The sequence below is a fragment of the Cervus elaphus genome, chromosome 3 (genome assembly GCF_910594005.1).
Source record: "Cervus elaphus chromosome 3, mCerEla1.1, whole genome shotgun sequence".
NCBI lineage: Eukaryota > Metazoa > Chordata > Mammalia > Artiodactyla > Cervidae > Cervus > Cervus elaphus.
This window is the reverse complement of record NC_057817.1, coordinates 28,395,763-28,421,882: the sequence shown is the minus strand read 5'-3', so window position 1 is coordinate 28,421,882 and position 26,120 is coordinate 28,395,763. Positions and strand designations below refer to the sequence as shown.

The 26,120-nt window shown below is 48.2% G+C and overlaps 1 protein-coding gene and 1 pseudogene across 17 annotated transcripts in view; one reads left to right on the top strand and one right to left on the bottom strand.

Annotated features, from left to right (window-relative positions):
• Positions 1-944: 944 nt before the first annotated feature.
• The window catches only part of POU6F1 (POU class 6 homeobox 1), a 29,100-nt gene continuing 3,924 nt past the window's right edge, over positions 945-26,120 (bottom strand). For 2 of the 17 annotated variants that reach the window (XM_043884090.1, XM_043884099.1), the window contains 11 exons: positions 19,657-19,750; positions 17,875-18,070; positions 17,459-17,572; positions 13,526-13,642; positions 12,478-12,614; positions 11,447-11,956; positions 10,877-11,000; positions 10,067-10,270; positions 6,012-6,153; positions 5,220-5,388; positions 945-4,253 (listed from right to left, as the gene is read on the bottom strand). In XM_043884090.1, the coding sequence (XP_043740025.1) occupies positions 3,908-4,253; positions 5,220-5,388; positions 6,012-6,153; positions 10,067-10,270; positions 10,877-11,000; positions 11,447-11,956; positions 12,478-12,614; positions 13,526-13,642; positions 17,459-17,572; positions 17,875-18,051 (2,040 nt within the window). In that variant the 5' untranslated portion in view covers positions 18,052-18,070; positions 19,657-19,750 and the 3' untranslated portion in view covers positions 945-3,907. The other 15 variants (XM_043884052.1, XM_043884042.1, XM_043884079.1 and 12 more) reach the window with 14 other exon arrangements.
• Positions 21,336-22,233, top strand: LOC122686102 (annotated as a pseudogene).

The window sequence follows — 26,120 nt, the reverse complement described above, 5'->3', positions numbered from 1 at the left end:
TAATTTCATGGCTGCAGTCACCATCAGCAGTCTTACCTATATCTAAATGTTTATAAAGCATGTGGGTGCATGCTAAGTTGCTTCAGTCAGGTCTGATTCTGTGTGACCCTATGGAATGTAGCCTGCCGGGCTCTCTATCCACGGGATTCTCCAGGCATGAATACTGGAGTGGGTTGCCATACCCTTCTCCAGGAAAAGCATAAATCAACCTACTTGTGACTATTCTAGCCTCTCATCACGATAAGCATACCTTCATAATGACCCAGAAGGCTAGGTTTGAATTTGGACTTTTAGGACTCCCTGAAGTTCTATGCTAGAATGTGCCTCAGTCCTGGCCCCCAGCCTGCCTCCTCTTAACCCCCTCGCAGCTCCACCTCACGCCATAAAGGGCTTTGTGCATATGTAGAGGCATCCAGCCTGCACAGCCAAGCTCTATCCACCCAGCTTTCTGACAAACAGCTGCCCTCTTGGCAGGGAATTCTGGGGTCCTAGGTATCAGGGGTGATCTGGAAAGAAAAAGGTCACATCCCCTTGACCCTGTACCCCATAGGGAGATCATGGCAGGGAAGTAGGAGTCCAGGGCACTGATCCTCTTCCTCTTGCAATGGGATTTTCCAGGCCACAAGCTCTGCCAGCAAAGGCAGCTCATCCTCTGGTCTCTGACCCTGATTTTCTTACATCACTCTGAGAGGTAAAAGAGAAACAAGCAGACCAGTACAAAAGAAAAAATACTGTTTATTCCACACAACTACACCAAGTGCTTGCCCCCTCCCCCCACTCTCCTCCCCCCACCCCTCACTCCAGCTCTCAGCAGACTTTGTCCATGTCCGGGAACAGTTAGAACCTTGGTGTCAGAGCCTGGCCTGTGAGACAGGAAGGGAATCTAGGCATAGGAAGGTGATTGAATTTCCAAGGACACACAAAAAAGCCAGGGCCTCTCATTCCAAATTCAAACAGGTTCTTTAATCCACTTGGCTGAGTTCTCTCCCTGAACCCCACTTGGATAAAATGCCATGATTAGTGCAGGGTCAAAGGCCCCAGCCGATTCATTAAGCCACAGAACATTTTGCTCTTTGAAACAAAAACAAAACCACATGCAAACAGTGAAGCTTTTTCTGCCCTTTCGCCTGCCTTTCCATGGCAAAGGAGCCACTGGGCTCTGGCTGGTAACCAGAAAGGTGCTTTTAAAACAAAATCAGTATCAACTCCCTTCAGAGTCTGATGCTGCTCGTAACAAGGATATAAACAAAACAAAACCCCACCTCAGGGCCATAGCTGCTTCCAGGGGGCCCTATGGTGGGGCAGTAAGAGCAGAGATCAGGTTGATGAGCTCTGCTGTGTGCGTACTTCAGGGACACCCTGTAGCCCCTGTCTGGGGAATTCAGCTTGCAAACACTCTGGCCCCCCTCCCCCCCGGGCTTGTTTCTCTGAAAGACCAACCCATCATTCCAGCAGAAGAAAAGCTTTCGTTCTAGCCCAGCCTTGAGAAGACAGATTTAGATGCGGGAGGAGCTAAGAAAGCATGTCCAGGCCTAATTTAGAGCAGTTTTTTCCTGCCGTGACACAGGACAGATGGTGTCCTCCTGCATATCCACTGCCGTGGACACACCCTGGATCACATGCTACTCCTGTATGCACCAGGCATGACCCACTTGTCTCTCCCAAGAAAGAAAGCATAACTGAATGCAAAGGCTTGAGGGTAAAAACCTGTATCTCTCTAATTCATTGAACTGTAAGTCACTGAATCCTTCACAAGCTCTGGTACTTGATTCTCACTTAAAACTTGTTTACAACACCTCTCTCAAGTGCCCCTCTAAAGTGAGTCTGTCACCTCATTGAGTCGGGTGGATAACCTTGAACTTGAGCGTGCAGCCTTACCCTTGGAGACGTATTCTCTGCTGGGAGGCTGCGGCAAAGCGAGGTTCCCACCTGCTTCCTCATCCCCCACCACACGTGAGCAAGTCTGGTTGGTCAGAATGCAGTGGTGTGGGGTGTGTGTGCGCATATGTGGCAATTTGACACACAACTGCCCTCTCACTGGCAGGGCCACCAAGACAATGGCCCAGTGGCCCTGAGAGGCCTGGGACGCACCAGCTTCAGGTGGGAAAGGAAACCCAGTCTGCCAGAGGAAGCAAGGCTGGGCTCTGCACCAGTGTCCCAAGGAGCTGGTAACATGCCCTCATACAGCAGTCACTTCTTCAGGGTTTATCGTGTGAGGGGTGTTGGAGGGCAGCGGCTAGAGACCAGGTTCTGTAAGGACAGGAGCTGTGAAAGGTGGGGGCGGCTGACCCCTGTGACTTGTGTGTGACCTTTAAGTCTAGTCTACATAGCAGGCTGGGTGCCTCTAGCAAACCTCCCAGTGCCCTCCTGACCTCCCCGAGTCACATACTGAGTTCCAGGGGATACCCAGCCGCAGGGAGGCTGGGAAACTCACTGAACATCTTGCATGAGATGCCAAGCTCCAGTGTACCACAGATACCCTCTCTGAGGGCAAAACCCAGCCTGCTCTAGAGGTATTCTTAACTCAGAAGCACTCTAGGGGGCTTGTTCACACAAACACATGGTCTAAGATTCTGGACAAAATTAGATTTCTCCTCTGGTATCCAAGACTGCAAGTTACAAAGGAAATTAGTTAAGTCACCTTCCACAAAGGACCTTCCCAGGCTGCTGTCAGCTCTTTATGGATGTGGGCTTTTCCTAGGGCCTTCCTGTCTGGTGTCGTTTCATTTGCTGCTTCTGAGAAGACCCCAGGACTGGGTGGGAGGTGAGTGTGAGGGCAAGAGAGACTTAGCATTCCTTTCCTCATTCTTTTTTTCCCCCGAGTGCCTGCTTATCTGGGCAGGGGGATTTTCCAGGCTGCAAGTTCTCTTAACCACAACATTCTGATGTGGAGATGGACATGGACAGAGATCAGATTAAAATCTGGGAGAGATACCGTATTTATCAAGTTCCCAATCTGCTGGCTTAGCTGGTAAAGAATCCGTCTGCAATGTAGGAGACCTGGGTTTGATCCCTGGGTTGGGGAGATCCCTTGAAGAAGGGAAAGGCTACCCACTCCAGTATTCTGGCCTGGAGAATCCCACAGACTGTACAGTCCATGGGTCGCAAAGAGTTGGATACAACTGAGTGACTTTCACTTCACAACCTGCTATAGACCCAGGTCAACTCCAGGACAGCTAGAGTTCACGGCTGATTTCTTCCGACATGATGTATGAAAGAAAGAATTTTGCTTTAGTGCCATTTTCCCTACATAGGAGCCAAGGAAAGATGGGAGTGATCGTGTGTTCTGGCCCCAGGTCTGTGGAAACCTTCTGACCGTGAGGTCGAGGCATACATGGAATCTGACTTTCTGAGCTGCACATCACATCACACTTTTCAGAACAAGATCTCTTGGATTTTGTCGGGGGACAGTGTGACTGCAGGCGGAGGGCAGGTGGGTGAGGCTGTGGTTCCACTGGATGAGCTGCTGTACCTGCCACACTCACACAGAGGAACAGAGAAGAGACAATGGAGAGAGTGCCATCAAACACAAGAGCTAATGGCCAGTGGTCCTAGAGGCGACTACAGCCCCGTCCCAAAGATGGGGAGCCTCTGGTTCCCAACCAGAATTCACCCTTCACAAACCCACATCAGCAAAGTGCTTCTTTAAGTGACACGGCAAATCCCCTCCTTCGGCATGACCAGCCCCAAACCTGGAGGTCTCAGGTGGGGCCCACTGCCCTCCATGGGATGCGGACGACACGGGGAAGAGGAGGGAGGCAGCTGACACAGAGGCGCACGGTGGAGACTCCCAACCCAGGACAAACACAGCCACGGGCAGCAGAATGACAGATGCTGCAGGGTGGCAGCCGGAGCCGGATGCCCAAGGGAGGTACAAAGTGCTGGGACACAGGGCTGGGGCTGAGCCCTAAGGGATCTGAAAGACGTTCAGCTTGCTGGTGTTCTTGAGTGTCTGGCGCCGGTTGCAGAACCAGACCCGCACGACCTCCCGGTCATAGTTGAGCTCCTTTGCAATCTCGGTGATCTCCTGGCCTGTGGGCAGCGGGTTCTTCTCAAAGTAGGCATTGAGAGCCTCTATGGCCTGGGGGGTGAAGGAGGTGCGGCGCTTACGTTTCTTGGAGGGCTCGCCTCCCACAAACTCCATCAGGTTCTGCTGGCCTTCCTGGTTCCGGAGTTCAGCTTCATGTAGCCACTTCTCCAGCACCGGCTTCAGTTTCTGGGCGCTCTTGGGTGTGATGTCCAGCTTCTCAAACCTGTGGGTGACCCAGGCCCAGGAAGGGACAGTGACAGTGTCTTATTTCCCACCCCGGGCGTGAGTGCTGGCCGCAGGAGGCTGCTCCTCCTGGGGCTGGCAGACCCCTACAACCCTCACTAAGATCCCCTGGCTCGGCCCAGCCCAGACTCCTCAGAGTGTCCTGTCTCCCAGGTCACAACAGGGAGACCATTCCCATGGCCTCAGTTTACAGTGCAATGATAACAGGGCAGCTGCTTTATGAACACCATTCCAAAACCTTCACACCCAAATGGGTGAGGTCCTTTGAGGAATCATGTTGAGAGGCCTCCAAACATGGCAAATAGATGTCCTAAGTGCTGTCTTCCTCCAACTGCAGCATCACTAAGTCAGAATACTCTTTCTGGCTGAACCCAGATGAGAATACAGAATTCCCAACATGACACTGTAACGTAATAATCACTCTAGTCTAATATATAGAGTTGGCAAGCAGATGAAACCTTTTGGCCATCCCTAAGCCATGTGTTTTTTCGAAAAAGCACATGACTTAAGGATGTGCTTTTTATTTTATCTTTCTTTTCACCATTTAAAAAAATTGAAATAGTTGATTTACATTTACAATCAATTATAATACAGGCGCCAGAACCTGCACACAGAAAAGTCAGTTACATCACTTCAGAATCATGTCTCATAAGAGGGGGAGGTGGAAGCATGATAGAGGTGATGGTGGGTTATAGTTAAGAACCAAGCCGGAACCGAAGTTCCCACTCTTGTGATTAATTTCATAAGCTGTACCTGTCCCTCTAGGATTCCTAACTGGATTAGGATCTTGGATTCCTCCTAAATAGACAATATAAATGCTCAGGATTGGAGGATAAACTTCAGAGGGCCCCCAGAAAGACTTTGACTACTGCAGGTGTTCATGTCTAAGTGCCAGATACCTGAGCTCCTGTGAGTGTCCTGACCTTGTTCAGGCAGTCTTACTCACCGGCAGATGGCTGACTGGCTGTAGGCTGGGCCTTCCGTTGCAGTCAGAGCCTGACCCACCTGGGTCTGTGTGAGGCCCAGGGACAGCCGCCGGATCTTAAAGTTCTTGGCAAACTCCCGGATCTCTTCTAAGTTGATCCCATCCTCATCCAGACTGGGGGTGTGTGGCTCTAGGCCAGAGGAAGGGGGCAGGAGTGAGTGTGTAAGACAGACAATCATCTGTCTTACACACATTTCTTACACACATCATGTCTACACACATTTACCCAGCCCGTTGGCCTAGCCTGGTGAGTAGTGAGGGATCAGGACGTTTGACAAAAGGCCTGTGTACCCTTAAGACCCTCATCATTCCTGTCCCCAAGACAAATAAAACTTGGGAGCAATGGGCCAGGACCAAGGTGTCTGGAGACAGAGGTCTATTTTAAGTTCTTCCAGCTCTAACTGTTGACCCTCCCTAATTCTCCCCAGTCTGGCCCCACGCACACCTGTTAGCTATCCACATTCTTCAAATACTGGTGAGAGACCATAGGAGAGACAGACCATAGGAGAGACAGCCAATGGTTTGGCTTCTCAGAGAAGCAGCCAGACAGCCCGCTAAGCAGCCTCCACCATGGTCATGCACATAATCCAGCTCCGTAGAATGAGAATAAGAAAGTCAGTTCCTGGCAATGGGCCTCTGCTCTTCCCTTTGGGACTCCCGAAAGTTTACTAAGGGGAGCATCATCTAATGTGGTCAGGGTGTCTGAAAAAATGCCTCACCCCTTCGCCATACCCTTCCCTTGGAGCCACTTACTGGACACCAGCTGGCTGACCGTCGGGGTCTCTGAGCAGGTGATGGGGATGGGAGCAGAGGCAGCAGGCTTGGCTGCTGGGGCTGGGCTGGCGATGACCACGGCCGGCTGGGGCATGGCTGGTGTGGGCTGGATAGGCTGCACCTGTGAGAAGAAGAGCCAACAAACCCCCACTGCCCGCCTGCCTGGTTAGCAGGGTGGAGTCTCTGGGCAGTCCGGAGGCAGGGCAAAAGCGGGCATGGAATCCTCCCTCATCCAGCACACTTTTACCTGTGCCCCATCAGAAGGCAAGATTAGAAGCTATGCATTAGCACCCACCCAATGATGATGACCTCCAAAATAAGCACAGGATGTGCCCCACCGAGCCGGGGCCTTGTAGGTGTCTATGACCCAGGCAGGTCAGAGGCTCAGAAAGGTTCCAGCTACTTGGTCAAAGCTCCAAGTATCCACCCTTGATTCTCAAGTCTCTGCCCTCAAAGGAGAAACCTAAACCTGATTCTAGAGCCACCACACCCCAAATCTTCATTAACGCGTTCGAGCATGTATACTAAGTCGCTTTGGTCGTTTCCGAATCTGTGCAACCATATAGACAGTAGCCCACCAGGCTCCTCTGTCCATGGGATACTCCAGGCAAGAATACTGGAGTGGCTTGCCATGCCCTCCTCCAGGGGATCTTTCCCACCCAGGGACTGAACCAGTGTCTCCTGCGTCTCCTGCATTGCAGGCAGATGCTTTACCTCTAAACCACCAGGAAAATCCCATACCCATTAATAGGTAACTGGCAAATGACTTTTGGGGCCTCACTACAGTAAGACACTGTACCATGAAAAAGAATCTCTCTTAATAACTGCCATGGAAAGACCTCTGAGTCACAGTGCTAAGTGAAAGAAAAAAAAAAGTAAGGTGAAAAACAATTTTTATGGAATAATCCCTTTAAAAAAAAAACACGAATTTCCAAGAAAAAAAATTCTGGAGTCATATAAAGCGAAGTATCAACAGAAGTCATCTCTGGAAGTGGAGTTAGAAGGGATTTTTACTTTTTGACATCATACATAATGTTGGAATTTTAATAAACAGCTTTTATCATGTTTATAATCAGGATAAACTATAAACATATGAAATCAGTATCTGAAGTATGACTTTTTTTTAAGCTTCCTGAAAGTGCAGATTTCTCTAGGATGGGCCTTGGGCTGTCTTGAGGCTGTCTCCTAATAGCTGAGGGCCAAAGAATTGATGCCTTTGAATTGTGGTGCTGGAGAAGACTCTTGAGAGTCCCTTGGACAGCAAGGAGATCAAACCAGTCAATCCTAAAGGAAATTGACCCTGAATATTCACTGGAAGGACTGACGCTAGAGCTGAAGCCCTGATATTTTGGCTCCCTAATACGAAGGGCCAATTCATTGGAAAAGACCCTGATGCTGGGAAAGATTGAGGGCAGAAGGAGAAGGGGGTGACAGAGGATGAGATGGTTGGATGACATCACCAACTCAAAGGACATGAGTTTGAGCAAACTCTGGGAGACAGTGAAAGACAAGGAAGCCTGGCGTGCTGCAGTCCATGGAGTCGCGAAGAGTCGGACCCAACTGAGTGACTGAATAACAATAACAAATAGGACTCAAGTCTCACCACAGTCCAATTCTCAGCTCCACCTGGAGAGCAAAGGGAATTTTTAAAATACACATATAACTAGCCACTTCCCTGCTAAAAACTCTCCAGTGACTCCCCGTTACCTAATGTTAGTGATAACAATAAAAGCACCATTTTTTACACATTTTACACACATTTCACTTTGTGTACCAACTTTCTGTGTGATGTATCCTTTAACATTCATAACTTAAGTTGGTACTCTTTTTTTTTTAATTTTATTTTTTTTTTGTTTCTTTTTTTCCCATCACCTCATGGGAAATAGATGGGGAGACAGTGGAAACAGTGTCAGACTTTATTTTTTTGGGCTCCAAAATCACGGCGGATGGTGACTGCAGCCATGAAATTAAAAGACGCTTACTCCTTGGAAGGAAAGTTATGACCAACCTAGATAGCATATTACAAAGCAGAGACATTACTTTGCCAACAAAGGTCCGTCTGGTCAAGGCTATGGTTTTTCCAGTGGTCATGTATGGATGTGAGAGTTGGACTGTGAAGAAAGCTGAGTGCCGAAAAACTGATGCTTTTGAACTGTGGTGTTGGAGAAGTCCCCTGGACTACAAGGAGATCCAACCAGTCCATCCTAAAGGAGATCAGTCCTGGGTGTTCATTGGAAGGACTGATGCTGAAGCTGAAACTCCAGTACTTCGGCCACCTCATATGAAGAGTTGCCTCATTGGAAAAGACCCTGATGCTGGAAGGGATTGGGGGCAGGAGGAGAAGGGGGCGACAGAGGATGAGATGGCTGGATGGCATCACCGACTCGATGGGCATGAGTTTGAGTAAACTCCGGGAGCTGGTGATGGACAGGGAGGCCTGGCGTGCTGCAATTCATGGGGTTGCAAAGAGTCGAACATGACTGAGCGACTGAACTGAACTGAACTGAAATCCCCGAGCTGTGAGAAGGAAGCAGTAACAGAAGTGTTGACTAAAAAGATGCAGAAGTTGAAAGTTGCAAGCTAAATTTTATTGGGTGCAAAATGAGGACTGCAGCCTGGGAAGCAGCACCTCAGATCGCTCTGAGAGACTGTTCCTTAAGTTGGTACTCTTATCATTCCCATTCTATAGATGCTGCTGCTGCTGCTAAGTTGCTTCACTCGTGTCCAACTCTGTGCGACCCTATAGATGGCAGCCCACCAGGCTCCCCCGTCCCTGGGATTCTCCAGGCAAGAACACTGGAGTGGGTTGCCATTTCCTTCTCCAGTGCATGAAAGGAAAAGTGAAAGTGAAGTCGCTCAGTCGTGTCCGACTCTTAGCCACCCCATGGGCTGCAGCCTACCAGGCTCTTCCGTCCATGGGATTTTCCAGGCGAGAGTACTGGAGTGGGGTGCCATTGCCTTCTCCTTCTACAGATGAGGCTGAGGTTATTCAATGAAGCTGGGAAGCAGGGTATCATATTTGAGAACCAAAGCCTCAACATCACCTAGGAACTTGTTAGAGATGTGAATCCTTCAGCCCCACTCCAGACCTACTGTATGAGACTCCAAGGTGGGGCCTGGAAATCTGCATCCTAGCAAGCCCTCCAGGTGTTCTTCAGCACACTCGAGTTTGAGAACCCCTGCTCTGGCACACTCTACTGCCTGCAGTTCTGTGGCAGTAGAAGAATCTCTCATCCAACCCATCCCTTTAGATTAGTTCAGCGTCGTACTCTGTGAAGCCTTGTCAGACTCCTCAGTCAGCAGACTGGGTTCCTAAAGCACCTTATCCTGCCCCTATCAGAGCCTTTGCCACACTGACTTTAATTATCTCTGATGCTGGGCTACCTAAGGCAAGGAAGGGCATCTTATTCATCTCTGTATCTTCAGCACTGGAATACAGTAGGCACTCAAAAACCACTCCTAGAATGAATGAGTGAGTGAATAATCGATGCCACAGTGCAGAGTGGAGGAGGGGTGGAGGGATGAAGGGGTGAAGAGGAGGCGGGTGCAGAATGAACCTCCCAGGGCCTTTCCAGCAATTTGTTCACCCTGGAGTTGATTGAGCCCCAATTAACTTTTTGTTGTTGTTCTCACCCTGCAGCATGTGGGATCTTAGTTCTCCTACCAAGGATCAAACCTGCGTCCCCTGAATTGGAAGTACAGAGTCTTAAGCACTGAACCACCAGGGAAGTCCCAAGGCCCAGTTTACTTTGACTACCCTTCCCTGGCCTTCTCAGAGTGGCACTGGCCTCTGAGGGCACATATACACATATTTGGTGTATGGGGGTAAGGGGTCGGGGTGGTGGTAGTGTTTTTCCGGGCAGAGCACGTGTGAACCAAAGGGACCATCTACCTTGCACCTCCCTCCACTTTGGGGAGGTGTCCTGCTTTCCCAGGGACTTTGGAAAATAATGTTGTCATGCCCAGCCTCTGGAGGGAGGCCGCTCATGCCTGACAGCACTGCCTGCCACCCTCCCCCAACCCAGCCCTTGTACCTCACTCTTAGCAGGGGACTCAGGAGTGCTTGGCTTCCGGACAGCCACAGGAGGAGGCAGGGGGCTGCTGGCCAGGGTCGCGATCACCTGGCCCTGGGCGTTCAACAACAGCTGGGGGGTCACAGCCTGGACCTGCAGGCTTTGGGCCGGTGCTGGGGCCGCCACGCTAGCCGAGTTCACTACCCAAGGAAGTGTTCCAATAACCTGGGAGGAAACACAGGGACCCCACGTGTGAGGGCAGCGTCCAGCTCCACCCCCAACCCAAATCCCCACACTGGCAGGAAGGGACTTAGACAAGTCACCTAACCCTTCTGGGCTTCAGTGTCCTCAAAGTAAAGTGAAGGATTCACACCCTAGGGGCTGCTTCTCTATTCTCCAGAGCCTTGAGGGAGCAGGAGTGGGTCTACATGTGAAGCCCTGCTCTGCCACACTTTAACTAGCTTAATTTCTCCAAACCTCAGCCTTCTCCCCTGTAAAATGGGAACAAAAATCTCCACCCAACAGGTTGTACTCAGAATGAAGTGGGATAATGTACGAGAAGGCACCTAGCACAGAACCTGGCCACAAAGCGAGGGCTGCCTAAATGAAAACCCCCAACTAGAGTGAGCACCCAACCCAGGGTTGGGGTGGGGGCTATGCCCCCGCCTGGCCTCAGCATCAGCAGAGAGCAGTCACACAGGCAGTAATAAACAGCAACGTCTCACCCTGGTTGAGTTTCTATGACCCAGTCCTCCCACACATGTGCCCTCACCCAGAGCCAGCATCTCCACGCTCCCCACCCCTCCGCCTGGCTTTGACCACTTGCCTGACCCTGAGCGTTGGTGAGAATCTGACTGCTGATCCCCGGCATGCTGGGAATGGCGTTGGCAATGACCGGAGTTGTGGTGAGGGAGCCCAGGATCTGGGTCTGTCCCCCGAGGGAGGCAGCACTGATCTGTGGGTGGAGGAAGAGCCTTGCTCAGAGGCAATGGGGCGAGAAACAGCCCAAGGCAGAGGGAAGAGGGCTGAGGGTACTGGGGCAGGGGTGGGGGGTAACCGATGCTGGGCAGATATGAGTGTGGGCTGCAAGCCCAAGTCTACCAACTGAATGGTATCCAGGGCTAGGGGCTGCAGGAGGTAAGCAGGGAAGGGCGGGGCCACAGTCTTGGAGGAGTAACTCTGGCTAATCTTTCAGGCCAGCCCTGGGAGAGCAGAAGAAGGGCCAGGCTGGAGGGGCTGACGTGACTCTTGCCACATCTAACTAGAGGCCATCTAGTCATGCCTAACAGCTCTACTACCAAGCCAGGAGCCACACTGGATAGACACTGGCATGGGGCCGTGAGCCTCTAGTGCCACTTTAGCAGCAGCTCACAAGTTTGCAATCCCCAGACATCATCCCACCCTCCAAGGCTGGTCCATGGTCCAGGTTCTGGAAGGTTGGGCCAGCCCTCTTGGCAGAGGTTGTCTGCTCTTGGCTGGGATGCATGGGCTGACAGCTGCCTTGGAAGGAGCCCATCTCTGCCGAAGTGTTGGAAAAGAGCCGCATTCAAGGGGCTGGTCCTCCACCTCCATACTCCCCCGTGGCAAGGGTCAGGTTCACCCTTGGCCAGAGATCCGGTCCATCCCCGGTGAGCCTTGGGTGAGGGCAGCAGCTTACGATTCCTGGGCTGAATGCGAAGCCTGCAGGCTGAACGGTGATCTGTGTGGGGGTGTCCACAGACTTGGGGGTGGGGGCAGTGGCGGTGGCAGCAGTGGGCTGCGGTAGAATGGCCGGTGTGGTCTGCAGCAGTGGCTGGGGCTGGAACAGCGTCTGGGGCTGGGCCGGTGGTCGGGGCTGGGCGGGCGAGGAGGCCTGGGCCGGTGGGGCGGCTTGTACAGGTGCCGGGAGAGCGGTGTTCAGCACAGCAGCTGCTATGGAGCAAGGCAGAGACAGAGGCGCTCAAATGCCTAGCCGCAGGCCAGAGCAGCTCCAATCCCAAGGGATCTGGTACAAGAACGAGACGGGGGTCGGGGCACTGGGGTGGGGGCACAGGCTGCTGTTATTCCCTTGATCCTTGCAGGGGTGGCACATGCCAACATCTCTCATCCCCCCTCCCTAGGGCCTGGAGATGTGTAGGTTCAGAACCAGAAGTGGAATCTTCTTGCAGTCCTTCTCAGGAGGCTGGTCACAGGGTGAGGTCTGGCGTAGGGGGGAGGGTAGTCCAGACAGCTGGAGGAAGACAGGCCTGCTGGGCCAGCATGGTGTCGTGGCCTAGAGTCCTGAGATGGTGCAGCAGCTCTCTGGCTGGGGGCCTGGGACACCAGATCCAGACTCCAGGGCTCTTGCCCTGGGAGGGCCGCGGGTTCAGAGTCCAACATGGCAAACACACGAGCAGGGAAGGTAGTGGAAGGTGGCGGGGGCCTGGTGCAGTCCTGGGGAGAGTTGCCGTTACCTTGGAGACCGGCTAAAGGTGGCTTGAAAATTCCCCCCGTGGGAGAAGCAGCGGTCAGTCCTGGGAGGGCAGCCACGGTTGCAGTAGGAATTGTCCACACGGCCAGCCCCTGTTGACCAGCCACTTGACCTGCAATACTGATGGGGATAAGAAGAGGTTGAGTAACTGCCCCTGCTGGAACCATAACTCCTGTCAGAACTGTGGCTAAGTTTTCCTGAGTCAAGACCTGCAAAAGCAAACAAGATTTCAAAAAAGAAAAGAAAAAATAAAAAATCAACATCAACAGCGCAAACGCTGGGTCGACCCAGCTGAGCATACACAAAGCATTCTGAGGGGAGGCGGGGAAGGCTGCGTGAGGGCAGGGAAGAGATGAGCCCTAGCTGGAGCCCATCCCAGGAGGAGCCCATCTGAGGAGGAGCCCATCAGAAAGGGTCACAGGTCTCTCCCACCATGGTCGGCTGCCTCCCAAGCCTTCCCTGGGTCTTTGCCCACAGGACCACTGCTTTGTGACCAGGAAGCAGGGGTAGGGGCTGGTGGAACTGAATCGTCAAGGCCCACAGAGGCCTCTGGGAAGCTATGATGGAAGACACTCCTGATGGACACCTTGGATACGTGTGTGCAGTGAAAGATGTCACAGGGTGCTCAGTCTGCCTGGAGGCCCCTGGAGCAGCTTCTTGCTGTGCTGGGGCTGCCCTCTGCTCTAAATGAGGAGCCGTTAACTCTTCCAGGCACCCCCTAGAGGGGCTGACGAGGGTATTCATTCACTCAATTAATCATTAGATGACTTGAAGGAGTTACTGTACTCTTATAATCCTTGCTGGACCCAAGGGGATTACCTGACAAATGCAGATTTACTTTTCCCAGGGGGCCTGATCTGGGACAGGGGAAAGGCCAGGGGTCCCTAGTAGGAGATTCCCTCCCTCAAGCCATAGCCCCTTCCCTGTTCTGCCTTATGAAGTTCCCAGACCCCGTGGCCAGCCCATGTTGGCTATCCCTTGCCTTTCTCTTGCCCACTGCCCTCTGTCTAGCTCCCTGGGGTGGCCCTTACCTGGGGGGCAGTTTGTACAGCCAGTGGCGTCAGGGTCTGTGATGCCTGAGGCTGGCATGGAGCTTGGCTGAAGGTGGCAACGGCAGGGGCAGGGCTCAAAGGCATCCCCGGAAGCGACTTCACTTCATGCAGCATTGGGAGAGAGAGGGACAAGGGGTGAACCTGGCGTGAGTGGGACAACCCTCAGTGCCACCTTGCGTTTCTGCACAACCCGAGGCCGACCTCTGGTCTTCCCTGGCCCAAAGAGGGAGCTTCCCCAAAGTTACTGGTAGTGAGCTTGGGAGGCTGGAGAGCCCTGTGCCAGACCTGGAAGGTAGACCACCCTTGTCCCACATGTGGATGAAAAAAATGCAGACCCAGGCACAGCTGCGTATCAGCCTCTCGTCTCCTGGCTTGGTAGGATGCTAGGACCTATCACATAACCAGCAGTAGAAATGAACATGTGTCAGGGAGAGGAGGAGCCAGAATCAATGGGATTGATTGGTTCATCCAGCAACTGGATCAACGGTCACTCTACCTCCAAGCTACTTTGGGGATGCAGTGCTGGCTCAGGGAAGGGGTAGGATTTCTGCAAGGTGAAGCCTAGGAAGCGACATGTCATGGCCACACTCAGGATCCCAGGGGCTCTCCAGGCCAGATAACTTTTCTCTGCCATTCCCTGAGGTCTGAAGTCTGATGAGCAGCTTTTAGGAAGTTCTAAAGGAGCTTCCCATAAATTGTAGCTTTTCAACCAAGTGAGAGTTTTCTCTCACTACCTGGAGTTAGTTAGGTAGGGACGCCTACCAGAAAAACTCTTCAAAGTCACATAACAATATGGAGAAGGGTTATTTAATATATAGTGAGACATTACAGGGAGTCTAATTGTTGGGTGTTAGACCAGATGAGTGGCTTCTTAATGGTGGCTGAGCACAGGTTTCCAGATCCTATTCTAGGCCAACTGAGTCAGAATGTCCAGGAGTGGAGGCTGGCAACCTCACATCTCTCTCTTTTTCTTTTAAGCTCCCTTGTGATATACCACACAGACAAAATGGGAACCACTGAACTAGAGAACCTTCCAAGCCTGCATTCCCAGCTCCTGTTTTAATCTGGGAAGGCACCAACCTAAGCCAGGACTATTCACAGTATACAATTTAAAAATCCAGATTGCTTCAAGGATGAAAGAGACAGGCAACCACAAAAACCATATAAAAATATCAAAGAAAACCAAATGGCAGATTTATGTCCACTGTGAAGGGAAATATATTTCTAACTATTGAATAAAAATCAGAGAAGATAAGGATAATCTGAACCTCTGAGAATTTAAAAAATATTTCACTTGACAATGTGTCATGAAACCGGGACTTCCCTGGTGATCCAGTGGTTAAGAGTCTGCCCTGCAATGGAGGACGTGGGTTCAATCCCTGGTTGGGAAACTAAGATTCCAAGTGTTGTGCAGCAACTAAGCCCGGGCATTGCAATTACTGAACCTGTGTGCCGTAACTAGAGAGTCCATGCACCACAGTGAAGGACCAACGAAGATCCAATGTCCTACACCTGAGACCCGACACAACCAAATAAATAAATAAAAACAAGCAACAATACCAGCTGTTGTTTATTTTTTTTTAAAACTGTGATGAAACCTATAAAGGAAACTGAGGAAATGGAAATGTAACAAGCATGAGTGATGAAAGCTTACCATCTGAAGAAATAAGTCATTTCATTAGGATACATTTCCAGATTTTTTTTTTTTTTTGGTTTCCTGCTAGATTGCTTTTCAGGAAGACTGAACCAATTTGTGGAACCATCAACCATGTACCTGTTTCTCCACAACACCACCCAGTTTAGATTTTATCACGATTTCTTTTTCTGGCTTCAGAGGCATAGATGGTACCTCTTGGCCGACTACTTTTCCTCTCATTGATAGCAAGGTTTTGTGTGTTTTTCCATGTAATGATTTCCTACTGTGTAAACAATTCATTTCTCTTCAAAAGGAATTTTAGTGGACTACACCTCGAAGAAAAATAGAATTAAAGGGCCATTCAAACCAGCTGTTTATGACAATGAAAAAACCAGGGAGTTTGATAATAGCCAAAGCCAAACTCAGTGAGTGAATCTGTTAATAAAGGACACAGAATATGAAATAATACGGTGGAAGGTGTCATACTAGTTAGCCTGCCCTCAGGGGCCACACCTATAAAAATATGTATATGTGACAAGGTCTGGGTAATAGAGTGACACAAATCACTAGATTCTTTTTCCATCGGGAAAAAGTTTCCTATTACTTAGCTTTAAGAGGAAACTCTTGTCAATATTTCATATGCAGAAATGTTCTATCAAAGCTACAATTTAAGCTGGCAACTTCTTAGGAATTACTACCAACATACCTCCCCTACCTGCTTGACTGTGACTAAATTTCCTTTACAAAGAATACTTTAATGAAAGGCTTAATTAGATAAACTTCTGGAAGAAGATGCACACTACCATGAACACTCATGCTAAGGTGTAAATTACTGGTTTTGGATCCATTTCTGAGAGTAAGTTTTGGGTAAGGAATAGAATTAAGGCATATGGAAGATGTATAAAAGGGTAAAAAAGAAAGGTAAGCACTGTGGGGGGCTTCCCTGGTGGTTCAGTGGTAAAAAGTCTACCTGCAGTGCAGGAGCCGCAGGAGACCCCAGGTTCAATCCATGGGTTGGGAAGATCCCCTGGAGGAGGGCATGGCAACCCACTCCAGTATTCTTGCCTAGAGTATCCCATGGACAGAGGAGCCTGGCGGGCTACAGTCCCTGGGGTCACAAAGAGTTGGACATGACTAAAGCAACTTCACACACACACACACGAACTGTGGAGAAACCTGGAAAACCTGCCAGGTTTCCTGAAAAGGGGCTCCATCCCCACAATGAAAAGGAATGGAAAGGGTGGCCGAGATGGAGAATCCTTGTTTTTCCTGCCCGCTCACCAGGACACTGGCCCAGGACACTTCCTCAACAAGGAAGCAGAACATTGCCAGGCTAGGGAAAATGGTCATGTGTCTTGTCATTCCTTTAATCAAAAGGAGAAAAAATAAAATACCAGGGTCCCAAATGGATCTATATACTGATTTGCAAGTACAGCAAGGGAGGTGAGATCTTGAAGTGTTTTCGCCTGTTTTCTGTTCTCTTTGCTCTCTTTATGGCTCTTCCTCTTGGCCCACCCCACCTCCCCCAACCAGATCACCAATCTAGGGAAGTGGTGAAGTTCAGGAGAAGGCAAGGCGAGATGAACCATGGCTTTCTGGGGGAACTGGCAAAGGAGGCTTTCTGTAAAAAGAGATGTCTATTCTGCAAGGTGTAAATGAGGAAAGTCAATGAAAGGGTGCCCTGTGCCCAGAAAGCAGTGCCTACAACCAGTGCCAGCTTTTAGAACAGCCTGGCCATCTCACAGCTGTACCGTAGGGTCATTAGGGGAGACAGTGTGAGTCAATCATTCCCCATGTAGGAGAATCAAACTCATGCCCTAAAGTCACCTTTGGAGAAAAACAGCCCAGATAAGCCCACCAGGCTAGACACATGTCAGTCTAGCCAGGAGTGAGAAGTTGTGATTCTACAAGGCCCTCCCTAACACACATTCTTAGCTCAATGTGGGTAAGATGCCCTTCCATCCCCAGCTCCTGGCACCTCCCAGCTCCACCATAAAAGGTACTGATTTTCAAGGGCTGGCAGTATCCTAAAGGTTAAGTCCTCTCTGCCTTGAGCCTGAGGGTCTGGTTTAGACCTGGGAGCCCTCTCTGAGGTTAATTCAATCACCTCTGTGTGCACGTGCAGTTACGGCAAATTCTGAACAAAAGATACAAAGAGATCAAAAAACCCAACTGCCACTTATGAAGAGCTTAGAGCAAAAGCAGAGGACTGCGCGTGCCCCCTGCACACACCACCTAAGGGACCCCTCCAGCCTGACCCCTGGACACATCCCTACCTTCACCCCATATAAGGAACAAGCTGGTCCTCCCTCAGGGAGCGAGCAAGCAAGGGAACCTGTTGCTTGTTCTCGCTTCCCTCTGCTGCAGCAGGGGCCCCAGGAAAGCCTTGTCTGAAAATAAAGAAAATGCAATCCCCTCAGCTGAGCCCCACCACTCTCTTCCCACCTCACCCTGACCCATCCCAGTTTAGGTCTATAAATAACTGAAAACAGTCCCTCATTCCAGGGATTGAGGAGTGGCCTAGGAGCTGAACAGCAGTACAGGCTGTGACCAGAGGCCTGCTCAATGGATAGGAAGACAACACACCCCTAAAGCCACCTAGCCCCCCTGGGATTCATGCTGGCTCCCCAGGAGGAACACGGGAAGGGACTCAGGTTTGGAGCAATGGTCCCTGGGAGCAGTGGCCTCGTACCAGTTGCCTCCACAGAGGAGTCTGGGTGGTCTGGGCCAGCTTCACCAGCAGCTTCACCAGCTTCAGCAGGGCCTCCGCTCTGGGAGCCCTCAGTGGCCACAGCCTCCAGCGCTTTGCCCTCCTCCTCAGCAGGGATCTGGGCATCCACTCCAACCTCCAGAACTCGGATGGTCTCATGGCCTGACATCACGATGACCTGTGAACAGAGGAGAGGGACATTGCTGGGGGAAGAGGCTGCGAGGGATACAGCCTCCAGGGAGCTAGAGCTCTAGGTGTGACTGAGGCAGAGAGGAGAGAGCATCTCAGGTTGCAGACCTCCTGTCCTGAGGACTGTGTGCTCTGTGAGAATTCCCAGAGCCTGAAGCTCCCTGATTCCAAGGAAGGAAGTGCAGGAGAGAGCAGGCCCTGGAGGCAGGGGGAAGGGTCTGACACAAGCTAGAAAAACTCCCACTGAGCGAAACCACTTGCAGACAATTCTGTTTGCTCCCTCTCATGCTCTCAGTTCAGGGACTGGTAAATGGCCTCACCCACAGCCTTGCCAGGATGTCTCCTTGGCTGCTAGGACGCTGGAGTGTGGTTATGATGACCCCTCACACAGGACCCACAGCTTCAGCTGGGACAAGACAGGAATCCCTCTGCATGTCCCTCCAGACATTACAAGAGTGGAAAATGAATGCTCCAGGATGCTGAGGAACTTTTGAAGTTCATGGTTCCTTAATGTCCAAAACCCTGAGGTTAGAGGCCATAATTTCCTTGCAAGCTAACTTCTTGAAGCGAGGGTCAGGAACTCTGAGGGCATGGCCTCTTGCTGGCCCTCGTGGACTAGAGCTCTGTACCCTGCAGACCTGCAGCTCCAGCGTGCCATCTGGTGTGTGCGTGCTCTAACCGTGCACCTCCTTGAGGGGAGCCCCATGCAAAGTGATGCGGGTGGCCCCTGGGCCTCCTCAGAACACTGGGTCTTCCTTCCTGCTCAGCCAGCCAGCATTTAGTGCTTTACCTCCAGCACTGACAGGCTTCCACTTGGGTCATTCAAGAATCAGGGACACCCTGTACATTAAAAAGCTCTGCATCAGGCCTTCCCTGCAATTCTCCTGGGCCCAAAGCCACTCCCACAAAACACTCCTTGGGACTGAAAACTGGATCCAGCCAGAGACTCTGCTGGAAAAAAGCAACTATGTGACCCATCAGGGGAGTATGAGTGAAATAACCTTCCCAAGCAGTTCCCTTTCTGAATCAAATCTGACTATGAGAAACTTTACTCCAATTACATTTTAAGAGCTGTTCATCTTTTTTTCTCCTTTTAAAAATACATAAGTATTTTTACATAAAAAAATACATAAGGGAATTCCCTGGTGGTACAGTTGTTAGGACTTGGTACTCTCACTGCCAGGGGCCTGGGTTCGATTCCTGGTTGGGAAACTAAGATCCTGCAAGCTACAGGTATGGCTGATTAAAAAAAAATTTAAATAAGTAATAAAAGGTCATTGAAGGAAAAATTAGAAAATGATATATAACCAAGAAAAATAAATAAGTTCCCTGATGCCCAAATCTTTCCCCATATTAACTTATACATATTTCACTTTTTAAAGTCACAACTAAAGTCCCCAAACACTGCCCCTGAAAAATCCTAGCTGGCAGCCACATCTGGATGGGTCAAGTGACCATGAACGTTGGTAAGAAATAGTCAACAAGGGGCTCTACGGAGTTTTCCTCCTTGCCCACCCCCCTCAGTCCATCCCCCTCCCCCTCCCCACTCCCACCTCTTCCTGCTCCAAAAGATACCTGCTCATTGACAGTCAGAGATGAGTCTGGCCCAGCTCCAGGATCCATGGTCACTTGTCAGGGTGGGGTGGGGGCTGGCCCACACCTACACATTCTGCAGGGTGAGATGAGATGGGAAAAGCAAAGGCTGATGTGACAATGTAAGACAATTTCCATATCATCTCAGAAAGTCAGAAGAAGAATGGTAGGAAGAGAGAGAAGCTAAGTTCTCTCAGGTATGTGTAGAAGTGAAGGAAATAGGATTCTAAGGATTTTAAAATTAAAATGTCTGACTTCCTGCAATATCCTAGGACAACCTACACTCAGGAGGAGCCAGGGTAACAAGAGGAATGGAGGGGGAGGGTGGCCAGATGTCTGTCCCTGGGAGTTCCCCAGTCCAATGGGAAAGAGCAGAGCCAGCAGAACCCAAAGTGATTTTGACCCAGACACTCAGAACCAGACACAAGTAAGGAGCACTCTGGGTATCTGAGCAATTCTCAGGGGCGGGGTCTGAGCAGACTTCCCCCCCGAAGAGATGGCAAAGATAGGAATAAATTGAAACAGTTGTCTCAGACTTTAATGTGCCTGGAACACATTAAAACTGCAGACTCCCCCACCCCGATTTTCCCAGACCCAACATCTCCAGGGAGTCTGATTCAGTAGGTGGGTCCCTCAGGGGTTTCTGTGGCAGTGGCCCAAGAACCACACTGGCCTTTAACATGGGAGGCAGGACAACACAGCAGATGGTGGAGCAGCTGCCCCATGCAGCGGGAGTGAGAGACCTTGTGAGGACAAACGGGCTGGCTGGAGCCACTAACCACAGTCACAGCAAATAAAGGTAATACCTAGGACAGCTAGTTTTAGACGCTGAAATAGAGGAGAAGCAACTAACATTTTTATTCTGAGTGCCCACTGTGCTAAGCATTTTATGGAATACTAATTCACGTACTACTTATGCCAGCTGGGGTATGGGAACATTAGCATCACCATGTTATAGATGAGGATACTCCGCTCGGAGAAGTGTTCTACATACCTCACCTTTCTCTTCCTCCTCCTCTTCTACCCCTGGGTTTGTTTCATTGGGCTTCCTTTCATTGTTTTATTTGATTAATGAGGTAAAATTCACATGACATCAAGTTAAATGTACAACTCAATGGAATTCAGTACATTTATAGTACATTTACAGTGTTGTGCAACCATCCACTATTTAGCTCCAGAGCATTTTTATCCTCCAAAAGGAAATTCCATGTCCATTAGCAGTTACTCTCCTTTCTTGCCCTTCACAACCATCAATCTGCTTTCTCTCTTTGGATTTGCCTCTGGCTTTCCTGATGACTCAGATGGTAAAGAATCTGCCTACAATGCAGGGACCTGGGTTCAATCCCTGGGTTGGGAAGATCCCCTGGAGAAGGGAATGGCTACCCACTCCAGTATTCTTCCCTGGAGAATTCTATGGACAGAGAAGCCTAGAGGGATACAGTCCATATTCATAATGACTCAGACACGACTGAGAGACTAACACTAAATTTCATGTATTAATAAATGGAATCATTTGACAGGGGGCCTTTTTGTTTCTGGCTTCTTTTACTTTGCAGAATATTTTCAAGGTTTATCTATAGCATGTATCGGCGCTTCATTTCTTTACATGGCTGGATAAAATTTCATCGTATAGGCTCTTTCACTCTCCAGGGAAGGCAGAAGCACAGGTAAGTCAAGACTTCGTTTCCAAGATGGAAAGTCCATCAGACTCAGCTGTGACTTTACCCAGCACTCTGCATGCCTATGCCAATCAACCACCTCCCCATACAAATAGTTCAAGAAAACAACCTATGAGTGCAACACTTAAAGGGCAATTAAGGAAAACAAGATCTTCATTTAATTCTCATAAATAAATGGAGTGGTAAAGCATCTCAAAGTTGAGAATTAAAAAAACAATCATCTTTTCAGAGAAGACAGGACCCTTAACAAAAGAAAAACTGTTTGGAATTTCAAGAAAATTTTAAACACACAGTGAGTTAGAAGAAAATTTATATTTGAAAAATACTTCAAAAAATATTGATTCAGGACTTCCCTGGTGATCCAGTGATTAAGACTCTGCACTTCCAGTCTGGGGTGGCAGAGGGAGACAGGTGCAGGTTGGATCCCTGGTCAGGGAACTAAGATCCCATATGCCACACAGTGTGACCAAAAACAAACAAAAAATGATGCATGTGAATCTAAATCACTGGATACTGGGTCATGTAAGGTCCTCCAAAACGATTTTGTGAATGAGAATCTTTCCAAACAAGGATTAAATGAAGAAAAAGCCAAATCGGTGAAGGAGATTCCAGGGAAAAATCTTCAGAGGCTAAAACTAGTCAAAATGTATCACTCAAAGAATGATCTGTCTCAGTTACAGTTGTTAATAAGGAAGCAAAGACACTGTAGTTAATGTTGCTCTGTGAGGGGCAATCAACTAAGTCCCCAAAGGACAAGAAACTGAACCTCACCCAGTTGATAGATCACTGTGGGTAAGATGATAAATTGCTCCACTGTAACAGAAATGAAGATGAATTCGTAAGAGTTTCATTCATAATTCTTTCTCCAGAGAATCTCTGAGAATGACAACATAATAAAAAAGATACTTGCACATTTTAAAGAGAATACTAAGCTACTAGAGCTTAGAGAAGGGTATCCTGATGAACACCAATTTATGAAGCTTGTTATTATCCAAATATAAACCAAGTTCTAAAATAAGGTTTCAGTATTTTTGAGAAATCTGCCAAAGGAAACATTTAAATAAATACGTGAAAATTTTTAATAGTGATTCAAAAATAATTTGGACAATTTTGGAAGTCAGGTTTAATACATTGTTCTGTTTATTGTGGTTAAAAAAAAAAGTTTTACTGTAAATGTTAAAAAACAGTCCAACCTGATAAATGTCTAAACTTAAATGGGTCTAAAAATGCCGGCCTCTCTTATTTTATGACTCTTATTTCTATCCACTTATCACATACTTCCATCTGGATAGTCTAGCATATAATTAAACTCATATGTCAAAAAAAAAATCCCATGGTATGGATATGCCATATTTTGTTTATTCAATCATCCGCTGATGGATATTTTGGTTGTTTCTACCTTTCTGCTACTGCGAACAGTGCATCTATGAATCTTTGTATACGAGTTTTTGTTGGAACACCTGTTTTCAATTTGGGGGTATATACCTAGGAGTGCAACGGCTGGCTGACCCCAGGGGTTTTAGGGGTTTCACTCCTGTAATAAATAGCACATCTGGATGGCCTGCCTCCTTTGAGCTCATAATGTCACGCAGTGTCCACAGCCTGAGAGCAATGAAGAGCGACGATACCTGTCAGTTTTGAGAGCAGGGGCTCCTATGATTACCCTAGAAGTAGAACCCCGGTGCATACATAGGTCACGGCAGAGCTGCTTTGGTTAAAGCTGGGACAGGAGCCAGTGCCCAGCCACCGCATGCCCCTTTGCCTCCTTTCTCCAGTGAGCTGAGTTTGAAAAATACCTGAATCAAACCTGGCAAGGCTAACAGATGGCTCACTTGTCCCTGGCTTCCCTGTGCTAGCATCTGAGGACACAGTAGCCTCAGAGTGAGGATAAACAGCAGGTACTGAGGCATGTGTCTCCAACCCAAAAATCCAGAGGTCCAGGACCATCCAGGACTCTCAGTGGCGGAAAAACTGAGTTAGAGGACCTGGTTCTACTTATCATTCTCCTTTGGGAAATGCTTTGGGTTTAAGGTAATCTTCCAAGATACCCAGGAGGAGCAATGAAGTCTAAAAGAAATCAGAACCCCCTAGAATAGCCTGAGATCCTACAAGAAAAATCCTGAAATGCTTTGTCCTTTGTTTATTCAACAAATACTTAAGTGGCCACTACGTGCTGGGCATTGGGATACAGTGGGAAAAAGCATGTTCCCCAGCTTTGTCAAGAAGTCAACAGTCTAATACGGGCATGAAGGAAATAAAAAGATAATGACAATATAGTATGTTTAAGTGTCATGGTGGATGAACAGAGAGTGACAGAAGATACACTGAAGGGATATCTAATGCACTTTTATGTGGTCCTTTGCCCCTTGTTCCAGGGTGGCATATGTTTCAGACATAAAATTTGATAGTACATGAAGCATCTTGTGACATATAGAGGAAAATGGAATTTGTTGTATGAGATTGACTTTTAATGCAGACTCATCTGTGTGATTTTAATCACGTTATACTTTAATGTGGTTGAGGTTTCCAAGAGGTAAAGTACCTCTCACTATAGTCATTTTGGGGGATGGAGAGTATTCCGTGTGGATTAAAGGAATGAATGGAATGAGTTTAACTGGTATTTAATCGAAAGTCACATTTGTTATGGGAAATTACCTTTCAAAGTTTTGACATAATCCTCTCACATGAGATTGTTTGTTGACATTAGCATCTCCAGCTCTACATCACTTCTATATTTAAATTGTGCACCAACTTACCTCCTGCAGGGCTGCCATCTAAAAAGGTCACAAGCATAGGAAGCAGGAAGCAGGAGATTAGTACAGACTGGTAGTTGGAGTTGAGCCGGATCATCCAGACAAGGATGGTTTCCTGAGGTGGTCTCACCCAGCCTGACAGCCACCAGCTGAGACCTCACCTGGGAACTTCAGACTCATATAATCCAACTACCTACTGATTGCTTACAAGATCTTATACTTAACATATTCAAAATCGAACTCCTGATTTGCACCCCAAACCAGCTCCACCTGCCTGCAGCCTTCCCCATCTCAGCAAATGGCAGCTTCATCCTTCCATAGATGCTCAGGTTGAAAACCTTGCTGTCATCCTTGCCTTTGCTCTTATATTTCCATCTATATTGATTTCGTCAAATCCTGGTGGCCCTCCCTTCCAGCGCACCCAGAATCCCTCCACTTCTTACGACTTCCCTCATGGTCCATGCAGTTGTACCTGAGGCAAAGGAACACAAGATGACATCCCCTCTTGCATGCAAGCATCATCTGCTCTGTTCTTAAACCATCAATCTTCAGGTGGGTTGCTACATCTTTCAAGTTTTCACTTGCTTGATGGATTTTCTGTGTGTTCTCCCACCCTTCTCCATTTCTGGCCCCAGGACATAGATTTCCCTTCCCATCTGCTGAAAAGTAATCATTATTAATGATTAATAAAAATACTGTTAATGATTAATAAAAAACTGTTAATCATTATTACTAGTTTGTTGGTCCTGGGATAAACAATAATGGAAAAGACAATTAAAAAAAAGGTATGTGTGTGTATAACTGAGTCACTTTGCTATACAGCAGAAATTAATACAACATTGTAAATCAACTAAACTTCAATTTAAAAATAAATTAAAAAAATAGTTTATTGGGACCCAGCCCCTTGATGCACAGTACTACACTGAGCACTCTTTGTAAATCAACTATACTTTAATTTAAAAATAAATTTAAAAAATAGTTTATTGGGACCCAGCCCCTTGATGCATAGTACTACACTGAGCACTCTTTGTAAATCAACTATACTTCAATTTAAAAATAAATTTAAAAAATAGTTTATGGGGACCCAGCCCCTTTATGCATAGGACTGCACTGAGCTTTGGAGACAGACGTTTGGGTTCACAATCTCAACTTTGATATTCCCTAGCTGTGGGACTTCGGGCAAATTATTTAACCTCTCTGCCTCAGTTTCCTCATCTGTAAAAATGAGAGTAATAGTACCTACTTCATAGGGCTATTATGAAGACTGAATAAATTAGTGCACATAAAAAGTTTAGATCAATGACTGGCACATAGTAAGTGCTGAGAAGATGGTAACTATTATAAAAATTTACATATTCTCCAGGCAAGAACACTGGAGTGGGTAGCCATTCCCTTCTCCAGGGAATCTTCCTGACTCAGATATTGAACCTGGGTCTCCTACACTGCAGGCAGATTCTTTACCATCTCAGCCACCAAGGAAGCCCTTACATATATTATCTCATTTAAATTTAGTACAGCAGTTAGGAACCTAGGTTTGGTAACTGAGGTCTTTCTGCCTCAGTCACCATATTTGAAACGGGAATAACTAAGCGTTGTAGTAAATTGTGTAAAGGTTCAATAAATATGAACTGTTAACTATTATTCAATTTTGACACCAGCCCCATGAGGCTACAGAGCAAACACATAGTAAAGCTTGACCACCTGAGTGACAAGTAGGCAGATTACTTCCGTTTTTTTCAGGGATAAATAATAAGAGAGCTTATCTTGGAATGACTGTATAAAGCACAAATAACAATTAGCTATTACAATCCTCATTTTTATTGAAGAGAAAGTTGATGATCAAAGACAGATAATGGAATAGGCTTAGGAGAAAAACCTAGATCAAATCCCAGCTTGGTCATGAAATAGCTGTGCCATCCTGGGCAAATGACTGAATCTCTTTGAAGTTTAAGTTCCTTATCTTTAAAATGCTGATTAAATGGGCAAGCCTTATGCGGTTGTTATAAAGGTGATA